This window comes from Magnolia sinica, chromosome 13 (assembly GCF_029962835.1).
Source record: "Magnolia sinica isolate HGM2019 chromosome 13, MsV1, whole genome shotgun sequence".
In the NCBI taxonomy this organism is placed as follows: Eukaryota; Viridiplantae; Streptophyta; class Magnoliopsida; order Magnoliales; family Magnoliaceae; genus Magnolia; species Magnolia sinica.
Genome location: NC_080585.1, coordinates 10,187,521 through 10,203,927, shown reverse-complemented (window position 1 = coordinate 10,203,927; position 16,407 = coordinate 10,187,521). Strand labels below are relative to the sequence as shown.

The following is a 16,407-nucleotide window of genomic DNA, read 5'->3' as shown; positions in this document are numbered from 1 at the left end:
GAACTTTTTATGTTGTCCACTGCATGTGAGATTTGGTTGACTACTTCTAAATTGTATGTTGATCATAATAATATGACCAAAATTTACAATATTTATCAAGAGATGAGTCAGTCAGGACATTATGAGAGATCAATGTCTGATTATTTTGCTAAGATGCATGTTTTTTGGTAGGAATTTTCTTTTTTGGATAATCTTCAAGTTGTTTGCTCTACATGTGGAAAGGCATAGAAAAGAAGTGTTGAGAAGAATAGGACATTTGAGTTTTTTTACAGGTCTTGATCATGAGCAACGTTGTTAAATGTGACCGCATATTTGCATATGTGAATTCACATACGCATATCACATATGCTAAATGTGCGAGGATATGCGATGCATGCGATCGCATATCTACCAACTGCTGGCAAATTATTTTATTTGTTTATTTTTTATTTTTTGCAAAAATAAATCCAACTTTAGTAAGTAGTGTAACTTGTAACTATAAGTTGTGTAAGTATATTGTTGAATGTAACTTAGTGTTAGTGTAATTAAGTTGTAACTTATTGTAGTGTAACTTAGTGTAACTTAGTGTAACCAAGTTGTAAAATGTAACTTGTAAGTATTGTTAGTGTTATAATGTATAAATAGTAAACATTAAGATGTAACTTCAAAATTGTATTTGTACAATAAATAGCTTATTGATTGTTTTGTTACTTGACTATATTGTTGAATGTTGAATTTGATATACTTCATTCATTTTTCTAACAAGTCACAAACTAATTTTATATATGTAAAATTACTATATTAGTTATCTATTAACTTACGGAAGTTTTTCCTACATTCTTATATTTTCTCTATATTTTGTTTTCCTATTTTTCTCCTTATTTTTTTGTTTTTTTTTTTTTAAATTTTTTTTTTTAATTTTTCAATAAATATGTGACCGCATATGTGATTGTGCGATCGCATAGAATTGCATATGCGGTTTGACAACATTGATTATGAGTTTGAGCCTGTTCGAGCTCATATTATTGGTTCTTCCACTTTACCTTCACTTAACAATGTATATGGTTTACTTCAATGAGATAAAAGCGTTGTACAAATATGAGATCAACTGTGGTTGAGAAATCTGCCCTAGTGACGAGATTTTGGAATTTTGATGATGCTGGTGTTGGCTGAGGTACAAGTATAGGAAGATGAGGTTGTGGTCGTGGTATGAATCTTCTATGCACCCATTGTAGTCGATATGAATATACTATTGATTATTACTCGGTCCTTCATGGTCAACCTCAAGGCTGAGCTGCTAATTTTGTAGCTACAAATGATTAGGATTCCTTGGATACTATGGGAGACACTATACCATTAGTAAATTCACATGTGGTTTCATCAGTTGGCGATGTAGTTCATATTTCAAAAGGTGAGTATGATGCCTTAGTGAGGGATGTTACTTAGCAATTCAGAATATGGTCTCTTCATCTACGTTTTTGGCTCAGGTACATAATATTTTTACAACCTTTCACACTACTGTGTCAAGTTCTTGGGTTCTTGGGTAATTGATTCGGGGGCTATTTATCATATAATAGGCACATTTATTTATTTTGCTTCATTTACCACCAATTCTAATTTTAAGTCGTGTGAAATTGACAGATAGTACCCTAACACCTATTGGGGTGGGGGAAAGGGTATTGTTTTCGTTTCACCATCGTTCTCCTTTTCTTCCTTTTATTACTTCCTAATATTGCTTCTAATTTGTTATCTGTTAGTTAAAGGACCTAAATAATAGTGTGACATTTTTCCCTGATCATCGTGTCTTTCATGATCTAAAGACGAAAAAGCTGCTTGGTAGTGGATGTGAGAAGGATGGATTGTACATATTCATTCAAATTTATAAGTTAGTTTACTGAGTGTTTTAGTGTTAAAAAGGAAGAACTTTGTATTTCGCATTGTCAGTTTGGTCATCCTTGTAGTTTAGTTTTACAATCTTTTTTGTCTCAGTTAGTTGAGTCTAGTGACCTAAAAAATTTATAATGTGAAACTTGTGTTTTAGCCAAACATCATAAGTTTGTTTATCCTCTTGCAGAGAGTCTAGTAGATTATTTTTTCTTAGGTTCATTATGATGTATGGGGTCCAATTTCCATTGCTTCTAATAGATTAGAGTATTTTATCTATTTGATTGATGATCTCTCTACGACATGGATATATTTGATAAAAAATAGAGATGGGATTAGCTCTATTTTCAAAGTATTTCCTAGTTGGGTTAAAAATTAATTTAATACAAATATTAGTTCTCTTCGCATAGATAATGGAAAAGAATCTCTTTCCCATTTTATATTTTCTTCTCTTCAAGAGCGTGTGATATTAATTCAATTGATGGAAATGCTGAAAAAATAGACTTCTCCTAGAAGTTACTTGTGTTTTTCTTATTGGTATGTCTATTTCTAAATCTTTTTAGTTAGATATTCTCCTTATTGCATGTTATTTTATTATTTGTTTGCCTACTATGGTTTTTCTGTTTAGTCTTCAATTCAATATTTTTCGGCATTCTATCCTATCCTCAAAATCCTATTGCGGGTCTTTGGATGTGTTTGTTATGTCTACAATATTGATCCTTCTCAAAATAAATTATCAAATTGGGCCGTCAAATGTATTTTCTTGGGATAATCATATGCACAAAAGGGGTATAGGTGTTTTGATCTGGTCAATAAAATGCGTCATGTTTCCATGGTGTTGAGTTTTTTTTTTTTTTTTTGTATGACTCTCCATATGTTTTTATAGATTAGGTGGAGCACAATTATATGGTTCTTCCTATTCCTATTGTGAGTCTAGTCCAATTGTTTATGTTCCTTTTAAACTTGATAGTGTTAAAGATAAGGTTGTTTCTGATTCACAATCGATTAAACCAAACTAAAAGGTGTATAAAGGAACAAATGTTCGTACTCTAGCTCTTCCATAAGTCACCATGAAGCATGCTCCCTCGGCGACATATATTGATAGTGTTCCTGCTAGTTTGCCCATTTATATTGATCCATATTTAAATTCATCATTGGATTCGCCAATTGCTATTAGGAAGGCCAAAAGACGTATTTCTCATCCCATTTAATGTTTTAGTTCCAATCATTTTATGTCTCTAGTTCACAGGTCATTTCTTTATGCCCTTGAGTGGAGATGGTTGCTCTTGAGAGGAATCATATATGGGAGATGACTGATTTACCAGTTAGGGAAAATCTAGTGGGTTGTTGCTTGTGTATACTCTTAAGTACAACCTTGATGGTAGTATACGTCGATACAAAGCTCATCTTGTAGCTAAAAGATTTACATAGACATATGGTAAGGATTATTTTGAGGCTTTTGCTCATGTTGTTAAGATGAATGCGACATGGGTGATAATTTTTCTTGTTGTTAATTTAAATTAGTTGTTGCACCAATTAGATGTTAAGAATGCCTTTTTGAATGATGATCTAATTGAGGAGATTTATATGCTTCCCTCCTGGTTTTTCTAAAAAAAGAGAAGAAAGAAAGGAACCATGCTCCTCAAGTTTGGTTTGAGAAGTTTAATAGGGTCCTAATTCGTATTGGAATTACTTGCATTCACTTTGACATTTTGTTTTTGTTGAGCGGTGTGTACAAAATATTATTATTGTGAGTGTATATGTAGATGATATCATTGTTACAGGTGTTGATGCTAGTGTAATTTCTGAGTTGTAACTCTATATGAGTAAGATTTTTGACATCAAAGATTTGGAATTGCTAAAATACATTTTATCTCAACGAAATATGCCCTTGATTTATTGGCTTCAATTGGTAATCTTGGTGTCAAACTTAATGATTTTCCATTAAAGGTTAATAAGAAGCTTTAGGCGAATTGTCTCAACGAAATATGCCCTTGATTTATGGGCTTCAATTGGTAATCTTGGTGTCAAACTTAATGATTCTCTATTAGATGTTAATAAGAAGCTTCAGGGCAATGATGTGGAACTTCTTCATGATCCTTGCATATACCAGCCTTTAGTTGGTCGACTAATATATTTTACTGTTATTCGCCCAGATTTATCTCATGCAATGAGTTTGGTTAGCCAGTTCATGCATGATCCTCAATCTAATTACCTTGAGGCAATTCGTTACATCTTACGCTACATTAAGTCTTCTCCCGGACATGCAGTAATGTTAATGGGCATTTTGATGCAGATTTGGCAGGTTCTCTAAATGATTAATGCTCAACAAGAGCATACTATACTTTTTTTAGGCATAGACTAAAAAGTAGGCAGTTGTTGCACAATCTAGTGTTGAGGCCAAGTACTGTGCTATAGTGAATATTGCATGTGAAATTTTGTAGTTAAAAAGTTTTGTTATCAAATTGGGATTTCTAGTGAAGACTTTTGTGTTTATGTATTCTGACAATCAAGCTGCAATTCATATAGCTTCTAATCATGTTTTTCACAAGAGGACAAAACATATTGAAGCTTATCGTTACTTTATTTGTGAGAAGGTTGTTGTTGCCATTGTTTCTACTTCCTCTCTTCCTTATATTGCTCAACTCGTGTGTATCTTCGCTAAGGCTTTACCGTTAGAAAATGTATTCTTGACAAGATAGGCATGTTTATATCTATGCCTTAGCTTGATTGGGAATAAAACTATTTCCGGTCTGTGGTCCTTTTCTCTCTAGATTATGGGTTGTCTCTTATTCTCCTCTTATCTCTCTTTATATATATATATTCCTCTTATGCCCTTGGTTTCAAGGGCATTTTATGTAGTTTAGGACATCACTTTATATAAATAAGGTGGTGGTTGGACGTCCAACACTAGTTGGGAGTTTTTTTCCCCCTCCTGAAGGCTTTTTTCCCCTCTGACAAACCTCGACACCTGTATTAGAGAGAATCGTATTACTTGTTGCATGCAGTGATTCAACATTAACCATAGTAATTTGTCTGGTTGTGTGTGGTTGAAATGCCCTTAGTGATGCTATCAAAACATCATTGAATTGATAATAGAATTATTGAGCCATTCCTTTTGTAAACACTCCTTACGCTATCCAACAGAAATGATGATGCCTAGCCTGCCCAAAAGAACCAACAGTTGGATTTGTAGATAAATATAGAAGAGGAAAGAATAAGAAAAAGAGAGAAAATAGAATGAGAAGAGTAGAATGGGGTAAACACATTCTACTCCATATGTGTAAGTGATGAAAAACTAAAAATACTCAAAATATCCCTAAACATTAAGAAATAAGACTAAACACATAAATAAGATCAAACACCAAGACTAGGCGGGCCTTACAGTTGTACAAACCAAATCATGTTCTTAACACTCCCCCTCAAGTTGGTGCATAGATATCGTCGATTCCAAGCTTGGAACAGATGCGAGTTGACTGCGACTGAGAGCCTTGGTGAACATGACGAGTTGATCTTGAGACTAAATATGGCGTAGGGATTTCTCCACTGGAGACCTCATGTATAAAGTAATAGTTGACGTCAATATGCTTGGTTCTCGCGAAGTCGCGATGGACTGGATTGTTTGTCATATAGGAGGCTGCCTAATTATCACAAATTAGTGCATTGGTAGGTTCACTACAAAACCATTTCCTTCATCAGCTCTTAATATACTTGAGCTCACACATGGTATGAGCCATCGCCTTATATTCCGCTTTAGCACTTAATCTGCCTACAACATTGTTTTTTACCCCTCCACATAACCAAATTCCTTCCACGGGCAGTATCCAGTAGTAGACCGCCTATGAATTAGATAGCCAGCCCAATTTACATCAGAATACCCAATGACTTAGATGATTACTCATTGTGTATAAAATTCACCAACCTAGCACTCCCTCGAGATATTGCATAATTCGAACAACTGTATCCAGTGAGGCACCCTTGGAGAGCTCGTAAATTGGCTCGCTATGCTCACAACATGTGATATAGAAAAAGGAAAGGACCATAAAACTAGACACAAATAACACCAAATACCAAGAATAGGTCAGTTGTACGCCCCACATCATGTTCGTCACCAAAGTTTACGAAAGGGCCTTATGAAATGTGTCTCATAGCTCAGTGCTTTTAGTATTGATATTGATGAATACATCACACCCTTGGGATACAGAAGCATGTCGAGTATTGCATGAGAAATATTAAATGTATGGCTTAATGTATCGTTGTTTTTGGGAAACATTGGGAAATTGGTCTAATTTTTCAATGAAATTTCAAGGGATGTTAAAAAAGGCACCATTCCATTACAAATCAAAATATCGCAGAAAACAAGTGCACATAAATTTCCTTTGCATAGGGTCCTAGACTGTGTCATCTGACAGAAGTAATACAAGTTGCATCTATATTCCGAATCAGTTCGTATCATCGATAAATCTAACAAGACATGTAAGAAAACATAAATAATTGATGATCAAAATTTTTTTAAATCAATTATCTTTTGATATTTTTAATTAAAAATATTTTTTTTTATAAAAAAAATTCTAAGAAACCAAAAAAACCTTTGTCAATATGAAAATCAACCTCCAGCATGTCCAACGTGATTTTTTATACTCTAATTGCGATTTAAATGGGTGAAGTGGAGAATTTTTGAATTTTCCCCAATTTCACCCAATTTTCCCAAATTCGCAAATAGGGAGTTGAATTCCATGATTGAGCATACAAAATATGCAGAATCATGGATTTTCCATTTTAGTTCTAGTGATTCCAAGTGATTTACAAAAAAAATTAAAATTAAAATTAAAATTAAAATTGAAAAAATCTCATCGCTTGAAAATCAGCTCCACCCGCTGTCCGATCTTAATTTCCGCACAAAAATTTGCTTGTTTCTCAAAAAAAAATAAAAATAAAAATTAAAAATAAAAGATAAAAAATGGAAGAGGCTTGGTTGAAATCCAGTTAGAAATGGATTACAAGCAAGAGATTTGGGAAAAATCCAATTTTATAGAGTTTTTGGAGATTTTTTTTTTTAAAAAAAAACAGGGGGTTTCATGGTTGGAATGATGTCAACCGATACTATTGCATGTAAGTTTTTAACTGTGACATTGTCAAAATATCACATTGTATCAATATGTCGCCTATACAATGTGATATTTTGAGTTATCTCGTACGACACCTGGAAGTCCAATGACTTTCAGGCTGTTTTGTATTGGGCCCATGCAATACCGATACTATCCAGCGATAATATCAATACTGCAAACATTGTCCTAGACTCCTAGTTGATGATTCATGTGTGTGTGTGTGTGTGTGTTTTCATATTGGAATTCAGAATCAACCTTTTCTTCAGTGAAGTGAGAATAAACTCCTGTGTGCTTGGTTCTTTGTTGAAACACTGAACTTGAAGGGACTTATATGACCACTTGATTATCACAATGCTTGATTATTAGAGATTATCATGATGCATACCAGAAGAGAAACCTGATTACTATTTCAAGTGGACTAGTTAGTGGTCAGCATGATGCCTTGCTCTCTATTTACTATTCCGTTGGATCTGAAAACAATAGCTCATTTGTTTTCCATGTCAATTACCACAAATAAATGTACAGTGCCTAGTTTTGGATCATTTTTCCTGAGGCAAACTGATTCAATCATCATTTAAAAACTCGGGTACATGCAGATGTATGGATCCCCCTGCCAGTAGAGGATTTTATGCATGGATGGTAGATTGGGACTTCTAAGAGCATGCATGCGTTGGCTAACAAGCCCCAAAACTGTAGGTTAATTAAGGCATATGATTGTTACTTCTTAGGCACATTAGCTTGCAATTATCTTTGAGAAGCAGTTAGATCTTACGAAACTGCATTTCTTGTTGCACAAGTCCTTTTTTTACTTTGTTACAAGCTAATCATCATTGATCCTTTTTTTCTCCTTTCATGTCAATTACATGTATTCAAGATTTATGTGCACCTTCAACCAGCTTAGCATCTAAAGATTAGTACAAAATTTTGCTTTAAAATATATTTGTTTGTTTTGCAGCATAACCACATATTGAACTTATATTGACCATAATCAACACCTTTTTACTGTGAAGTACAGGAGGCATAAGATGTTTGAAGAATGTAACTGTTCATTCAGCTTCTATTCTATCAATCAATGCGGGGGATCATTGGCTTGCTATAGGAGCAGCAGATAATTCCATGTCCCTCTTTCATCGGCCTCAAGAAAGACTTGGTAGTTTCTCTAGCACAGGGTCAAAGGTGGCAGGATGGCAGCTCTATCGAACTCCTCAGAAAACTCTTGCTGTGGTATCTTTCTTTCTTCATAACTGTTAACTTCTGCAGTTTTATTCTGTTTGTGCTCTTTTATTAAGAGTTGTTTTTTTTTTTTTTTTTCTGGACAAACACTTTCTTTCCGCTGTAAAAGTGAAGTTTCACCAATTCCCTTCACTCAATCACTTTATTTTATTTTATTGTAGAGTTCTCTTCTGAGTTTACAATACATACATGCACTTTAACAGTATATCGAATGCACTTTAACAGTATATCGAACTCCTACCAATACCACAAATACATGTGCATGGGTATGTGGGGAATATATGATCCTCAGCCTGAGGATATGATATGTCCTTGACCCCTTAGTCTGTACGAGTCAGCTCGTCTGTACGAGTTGGCTTATGTTTTTTGATCCAAGCCATTGTATGATTAGCCCTACTGTTTTGAACCATGCCGCAAAAACCCTCCAGATTGGAAATCACAGGCGTCCGACTTATGGCATTCTTGGTTGAATGTGGGCCATTCCATGTTTTCCTTAATCATTATTTTCAGGCCACAAATAAAATGGTCAGGAGTTCACCATTAGGGAAACTCTCAGGGCATGATTCATCCATGGCGGGGCCCATGAGATCAATGGTCTAGATCATGGAACCATGGGCCTTGCCTATATTAACTGAGGGGCTGAGGGCAATACATGTCCCTGAACCGAGGATCATATAATTCCCTGTAGATATATTCATGTGTCATCTTTGCATTATGTAATACATACACATGCATATTTATTCATGTATGTAGTTGTCATGCTTATGGATGTACATACTCATCATCATCTAAGACTTATCCCAACATTGGGCTCAACTGCACGAGTCCTCTGTCATTCCCCTCTATCAAGGGCCATTATTTCAGTTAGACCATAGTCATCAAGTATTTTCTTACTACCTCCACCCACGCCCTTTCGGGCTTTCTTCTTGCCCTTTTAGAGCCTTCAACTTGTACCAACTCAATCCCTAACTGGTGCAGTTCTTGGTCTCCGTTGCACATGACGAAACCATCTAAGTCTTACTTTCCCCAATCTTATTACCCATTGATGCTGCTCTAAGTTCCCTCAATGCATTCATTCAAATTCTATCTTTCCTTGTCTTGCCACTCATCTTCGTTTCAGCTACAGTCGTACATACACAATTATGTTACAATTGCTTAACCATTCAGCACGTATGTGTCTAGGAATCATGTCCATTTGACCCTTCAAATCAGTTAAATCTCACACCCCAAAGTTAGAAACCCTAGACTCCTTGTCCAACTTCTTGTAAAAGGTTGCCTGACAAGGTTGTCTAGATTCCACCTCATTGCTTGTTTTGTGGGGTTTGCATTGCTACCCAAGGTTTTGTGCTGTTTCAGGTACGTTGTGTGGCGTCTGACCTTGACAGGAAAAGGATATGCAGTGGCAGTCGCAGTGGGCTCCTTCGGCTATGGGAAGCCACCATCAATATCTAGCTTTATCTTGTTCTATGTAAGAGATGAAGAATACGGAACTGTAAGTGGTAAGATAAAATGCTTGGGTGAGCGAGACATTCTTTGCTATTTGAGAAATACTGTAGTGGTATGGCAGTCTGAAAACATTTTGTAATCTATCGAAATCTTTGTTTTCACTTGTGGAGCGGAGCCATGATCCAATGTGAATTCTTCTTACACCTATGATCTTCAATACCATCGTTAGATTTCTCTAACGGTAGTAGATAGATTAAGTGGCTTTCTTTCTTTTTTCTCTCTCTGTTTTTTTTTTTTTTTTTGGAAATGACAAGAGTGCCCTGCTGATTTTTTCTATGATTAAAAATAAAAGATCTGATGGTCCCATGCCATGTGTGCATTTGACAGGTCACTGCCAATTCTTTTATAAATTGTGAGAAACTAACATAGGAGTCTGGCTCAAAGAAAATATATCAAATGATCTCATAATCTTTGGGCTTCAATTATTTTAGCATTGGCTTGACTCTTTCTTGCCGTCCATGTTTATAGTCAGTCCTATCGGTGCCTACTAGTATTTCTGGATTTTGGAATATGGCCCATCCATGGTAGGGTTCAGCACAGGAGTGGTTTGAAACCCATAGTTCAAAAACCCCAAAACTCGACTTGATGTCCAATCAGGGATCAACTTGAAGACTAGAACAAGTCCTAAGTTGACCCTAGTGGATTCTATATGCTATATAAACCAAGACTTTCTTCAGTGGTGGTGAATATTTAAGCTGATTATGCATCAAACAGCATAAACAAATATATCTTTCTTTCTTTCTTTCTTTCTTTTTAACACTTTTTTTTTTTTTTAAATTATTTTTTTATAAATATATCTGAATCACATGGCTAGCATTTTGCATATTATCACCAAACCACCTTTGACAAGACGGTGACTTGGTTCGGGTCACATCATGTTGGAGTAGGCAGGCCAACTTGGCCACTTTATTGGGTCATGATTGAGTCAGGTTCAGACTGAGTTACTTAGAGACTAGGCTAGAAATGTCATTGAGTTGATGTCTCGATGATACAGCATAAACTGTTGCTCAGGTCCCATTGAACGGCTATTGTATGAATACCATAACATCCCTGCGGCACCACATTCAGCCTTCTCCACAAGGTGAAGAACTTCAATAATCTGGCGGTGTGATAGTTGATACACATGCATGTATCCTAGACATTACAATTCAGATTAATCCATCCAAATAAATATGAACAATACCTGTATGGATAAGCTTTGAGGAAGATGAAATCGCAGGAGGCCCTTGGATCAGATGGTATACCAGTAGAGGTTTGGCAGTGTATAGGAAATATTGAGTTATTTTGATTGACAAAATTATTTAACAAGATTATAAGAATAAAGAAAATGTTGGTGTAATGGAGAAAATATAGAATGATACCTATTATATTTCGACTTGATGTAAAATTCCAAAATCATGGGGGAGTCTTTTATAAAAGTTCTTAGAACATAGAGGAATCATTCTTAACCATCTATTTATAGGGTATATATATTGAAAGACTGGCAGTGATGGGGGGTGCAAACTAAATAATTACAATATTTGATTCCTATTATCTTTTATAAAAATCCTTAAAACAGAGTAGTCATTCATGGCCGTCTATATACAGGCCATATGTTAAAGAAATACTAGCAGGGGAACCTCGCATTCTTTGGAAATTTTAAGATTATGTAGTTCAAAAAGTGGACCACACTCTTAGAATGCACTTGCCTGAACATCGAGCAAGGTTGGACATTACGTGGGCATTGTTCTCATATGTGTATCATGCCAAAGTGTGTGCCTACATAGTTAGATTACATTCTTTAATTGGTCTATTTAGTTACCAAAATTCAAAGTGGATAAATCCTCCATGCAGAGAGAGAAAACTGAGATAAAATGTAGAAAATTAGAAAAGGCTGATAAGCAGCTGCGACCCTCGGAACCAGCAATGTGGGTGGGACCTTGACCATAGAGCCCACATTGATGTATGAATTGTATATCCACCTTGTCCATCTATTTTGCCATCTTATATTTAGGGCATGGTCTAGGGATACTGTATGAATTATATATCCACCAAAAATGAATCTGTTTTATTTTTGTGACTTGGGGTGAAGTCTGGGGACGCTGTTTGGCCCGTGACCCAACACTAGCTAGCTAGCTAGCTGGTGTCAAAGCTGTATTGGGCCCACCATGATGTATGTGTTTTATCCATGCTGTCCATTCATTTGTCCAGCTCAATTTAGGGCATGTGCCAAAAAATAAGGTAGATCGAAATCTCAGGTGGACCACACCACAGGAAACAGTAAGATTGAACGCTTACCATGGAAAACTTTTTTTGGCCACAGAAGTTTTGGATCCTGATGATAATTGTGTTTTCTCTTCCCGGGTATGTGTGACCTTAGAAGTCGATCACCTCTTTCTGGCTGTCTAGAAACGGTCGGAGTGAAACATCTACCACTAGAAGTTTAAAAGCACCCCATTATCACAACTTTGAGAATTGGCCCGTTGATTTATCAAATTATCAGTCCAGATGATGGAGACGTGCTCCAGTCTTATGAGTTGCTGAATTGATACAATTTCGTGAATGGCTACCCGACATGCACCGGATCCAGCCTAGAATTTCCATCAAAACGGCAAAAAATACAGAAAATTGAGTGCACAAGTATACAAATGTTGAATATCTAGGCTTCCCTCTCGAAATTTGCATCTTTGAATGTATGAAACCTGTTTCTCAGTGGGGCCCACGTGAGAATCCCCTTGATAAAGACGTCGTGGATTTGACGTCTGTCATCATGCCACGTCAGCAACGGCCTGGTTCATGGCTGCCTTGAACGACTCTTCATTCCATGCGCTACTCTACAAGTTCAAACAACCCACGACATATTGACAATTTAACATCCGGAAGATTGTTTTGGTACTCTGCGAGAGTACGAAATTGGCCTTGCTGTGTTATGAACAGCTGACGAGAAATTTACGACTGTGGACCCCACCTTTTATCCAGTGGTTTTTTTGAAGCAATACAAACTTAGAATACGCACTTAGACCTCCTCGTACGGAGTCGGAATTTCAGGACGAAAATACCCCCACCTTCATTTCGAAGACGAGCGCTGACGCTCCTCCAACCGAGAGTTGCACGAACGGCTCAATAGAGATCAAAGTTACATGGCCCCACAGCTATGTATTTATTATATCCACAACGTTCATCCATATTTCGAGATCATTTCGGAGCATTATCCAAAAACAAAAAAAAAATCATATCCAAAGATCAACTGGACCACACCACAAAGAGGAGCGGGAAAATTGATTTTCACCGTTAAAAATTTTGTAGGGCCCACCATGACATTTATTTTCCATCCAATCTATTCATAAGGCCACAAAGGTCTTTATGAAGATGAAAAACAAATTTCATAATGATCCAAAATTCTGTAACCCCTAAAAGGGTTTCAATGGTAGACGTTCAATTCTGCACTGCTTTGTACAGTGTGGTCCACGTGATAGTTAGATCTATCTTATTTTTCGTCTAAAGCTTTAATATGAGCTCGCCAAATAGATGGACGGTTTGGATATAACACAGACCTCATGATGGGACCTACAAAAGTAACATTACAAAAATAAAAAATAAAAAATAAAATGACAGAAGGCCGCGGCACTACCGCCGGTTTGGCGGCAGGTTCGGCGGCAGTGCCACCGGACCGGCGGTAATGCCGCGGCAATCCGACCTTTTTTTCTTTTTTTTTACATGGAGAACTTTTTCTCCCTTACATTTTTCTCTAATACATAATTAAGTAAATATGTATATATAAGTATATAAAAATATTTTTCTGTCTTTCAATTCATTTCTTTGCCTATTTATTTAACAAACATATCTTCTAAACTAGAATGATATACTTAATGTACCACATGATTTTGGGATAGGAGAAGCTAAGTAAGCCAACCAACCTAGTTATTTTCCAAGATTTCATCGGGTCGATGGTCGAAAATCCATTTCATTCAGTTCGTGGTCAATTTCAATCACTTCGCTTGTTGTAATTGAGTTTGTGTATCACAGATTTGTTATATTGACGAGGGAAGAAAAAGACTAAAGAGAGCATGTCATGAAAAATGAGGTTTCTTTCTAACAGTTGCATATACATGTTTGTAAAATCTTAAAAGAGAGATAAGGGCCTCCTAGTATGACTCTTGGTATACAGATAATTGTCACTACACCAAAATTACAAATTTAGAATGGTTCTATCTTTGATTTAGGAATGGTTTTAAGCTGTTCCAAATTTGGAATTGTTATAAACCATTCTAAATATAGAAAAGGGGATGGTGTGGATTTTTCATCTCTTGTGTAGCCCACTTTGAGTTTTAGATTCACCTCATGTTTGGTCTCATGCCCTAAAATGATCTCTCAAAATAGATGGACGATGTGGATTCCTCACAAACATCACAGTGGGCCCCACCTAGCATCCCAACTTCCTCCAAAGGTCTCTCATAATTCGTGCTCGACTTCCAATCCCAAACCGTTTTGTCGCCCCAAACCCTCAACGCTTGTTCTCCCTCTCGCTGCGCCTCAAAGCCCCAAACCCTCCTCTCTCTCTCTCTCTCTCTCTCTCTCTCTCTCTCTCTATTGGCATTTTTCAGGTATTTTCTTTACATGAGCTTTGATTTGTTTTCATTTTCTCTTAAAATTGAGGGATTTTTCTTCGTTATCTTCGATTTTCAGCTGATAAATTTTCTCTCATTTTCAACCGGGTATAGGAGATCATTACTCTCAAAGAAAAGATGTTCAAAGTTTCAAATTTATCAGCAAAATCAAATAGTTTGCCCAGCTCATATTTCAGTTTGTCCCGCTGCTTTTCTTGTTTGCCCCGCTCATATTTCAGTTTGCCCCGCTGCTTTTCATGTTTTCCCCACTGATTTTTTAGTTTGCCCCCTGCTTTTCATGTTTCCCTCGCTGATTTTCATGTTTCATCCGCTGATTTTCATGTTTCCCCCGCTGATTTTCTAGTTTGCCCCACTCATATTTTAGTTTGCCCCGCTATTTTTCTAGTTTGCCCCGCTGCTTTTCTTGTTTCCCCTACTAATTTTCTAATTTGCCCCGCTGCTTTTCATGTTTCCTCCACTGATTTTCATATTTCTCCCGCTGATTTTCTAGTTTGCCCGGCTCATATTTCAATTTACCCCGCTGTTTTTCTAGTTTGCCCCGCTGCTTTTCATGTTTCCCCCGCTGATTTTCTAATTTGCTCCGCTGATTTTCATGTTTGCCCCGCTGATTTTCTAGTTTGCCCCGCTCATATTTCAGTTTGCCCCGCTGTTTTTTAGTTTGTCCCGCTGCTTTTCATGTTTCCCCCGCTGATTTTCTAGTTTGCCCAGCTGCTTTTCATGTTTCCCCCGCTGATTTTCTAGTTTGCCCCGCTCATATTTCAGTTTGCCCCGCTGATTTTCTAGTTTGCCTCGCTGCTTTTCATGTTTCCCCCGCTGATTTTCTAGTTTGCCCCGCTGTTTTTCTAGTTTGCCCTACTCATATTTCAGTTTGCCTCGCTGCTTTTCATGTTTCCCCGTTGATTTTCATGTTTCCCCCGCTGATTTTCTAGTTTGCCCCGCTGCTTTTCATGTTTCCCCCGCTGATTTCCTAATTTATGGTATGAGACAAAAAATGAGGTATATCCATCCGTTTTTCCATCTAATTTTAATGGCTTAGCCCCAAATTGAAGCATATCAAAAGATCAAGTGGATCATACCACGGGAAACAGTGGGCATAATGATTTTCCACCATTTACATGCTTGCCCTGCTAATTTTCATGTTTGCCCCGCTAGTTTAGGATTCTTACTCTTACTCGGGTGGTAGACTCTTAGGAGTTTCAACACCTGGTCAAGCGTTCGAGTATCCATACGTGGTGAAATTTCACTAGTGTGAGTGCATGGGGGTGTGTGTGCATGTGTAAAAAAAAGAAAAAACAACATTCTAATTTAAGAGATATACTTGCTTAACAAATAGATAAAGAAATGAATTAAAAGATAGAAAAATATTTTTATATACTTATAAATACATATTTACATAATTATGTATTAGAGAAAAATGTAGGAGAGAAAAAGTTCTCTCCGTTAAAAAATAATAATAATAATAATAACTACCAGATAGCCACGGCACTGCCACCGAACCGGCGGTAGTGCCACGGCTGTCTGTGGCTTTTTTTTGTTTTTGTTAGGTTGCTTCGTGGGTCTCATCATGATGTTTGTGTTATATCCAAACCGTCCATCTATTTGGTCAGCTCATATTAAAGCTTAAGAAAAAAAAATAAGATAGATCTAACTATCAATTGGACCATACTGTAAAAGGCAGTGGGGAATTGAACGTCTACCATTGAAACCCTTTCAGAGGTTAATGAAGTTTTAGATCATTATGAAATTTGTTTTTCCTCTTCATCCAAGTCTTTGTGACCCTATGAATGAACTTAGATGGGGAAGATTTCTCACAAACATCACAGTGGGCCCCAACTTAGATGGGGGAGGATTTCTAATGGTTGATGCTCATTCAACACTGTTTGTGTGATGTGGTACACTTAAGATTTGGATATACCTCATTTTTTGTCTCATACCATAAAATGATTCGGAAAAATATATAGACAGCATGGATGAAAAGCATAAATCATGGTGGGGCCCACAGACCACGGAGATCCGCCATTGGCGGTTGGCAGGCGGAGTAGCCAATCCGTTTATGTGAAAAGGATGGGTATTTTCGTCCTGGAATTTAT

The 16,407-nt window shown here is 36.7% G+C and overlaps 1 protein-coding gene across 4 annotated transcripts in view; it reads left to right on the top strand.

Annotated features, from left to right (window-relative positions):
• LOC131222755 (DENN domain and WD repeat-containing protein SCD1) overlaps positions 1-9,920 on the top strand; it is a 96,043-nt gene extending 86,123 nt beyond the window's left edge. For 3 of the 4 annotated variants that reach the window (XM_058217933.1, XM_058217934.1, XM_058217932.1), the window contains 2 exons: positions 7,987-8,195; positions 9,561-9,920. In XM_058217933.1, coding sequence (XP_058073916.1) covers positions 7,987-8,195; positions 9,561-9,656 — 305 coding nt within the window. In that variant the 3' untranslated portion in view covers positions 9,657-9,920. Of the gene's footprint in view, positions 1-3,105; positions 3,302-7,986; positions 8,196-9,560 lie in introns of those variants that run through there. The other variant, XR_009160178.1, reaches the window with a different exon arrangement.
• Positions 9,921-16,407: the final 6,487 nt, after the last annotated feature.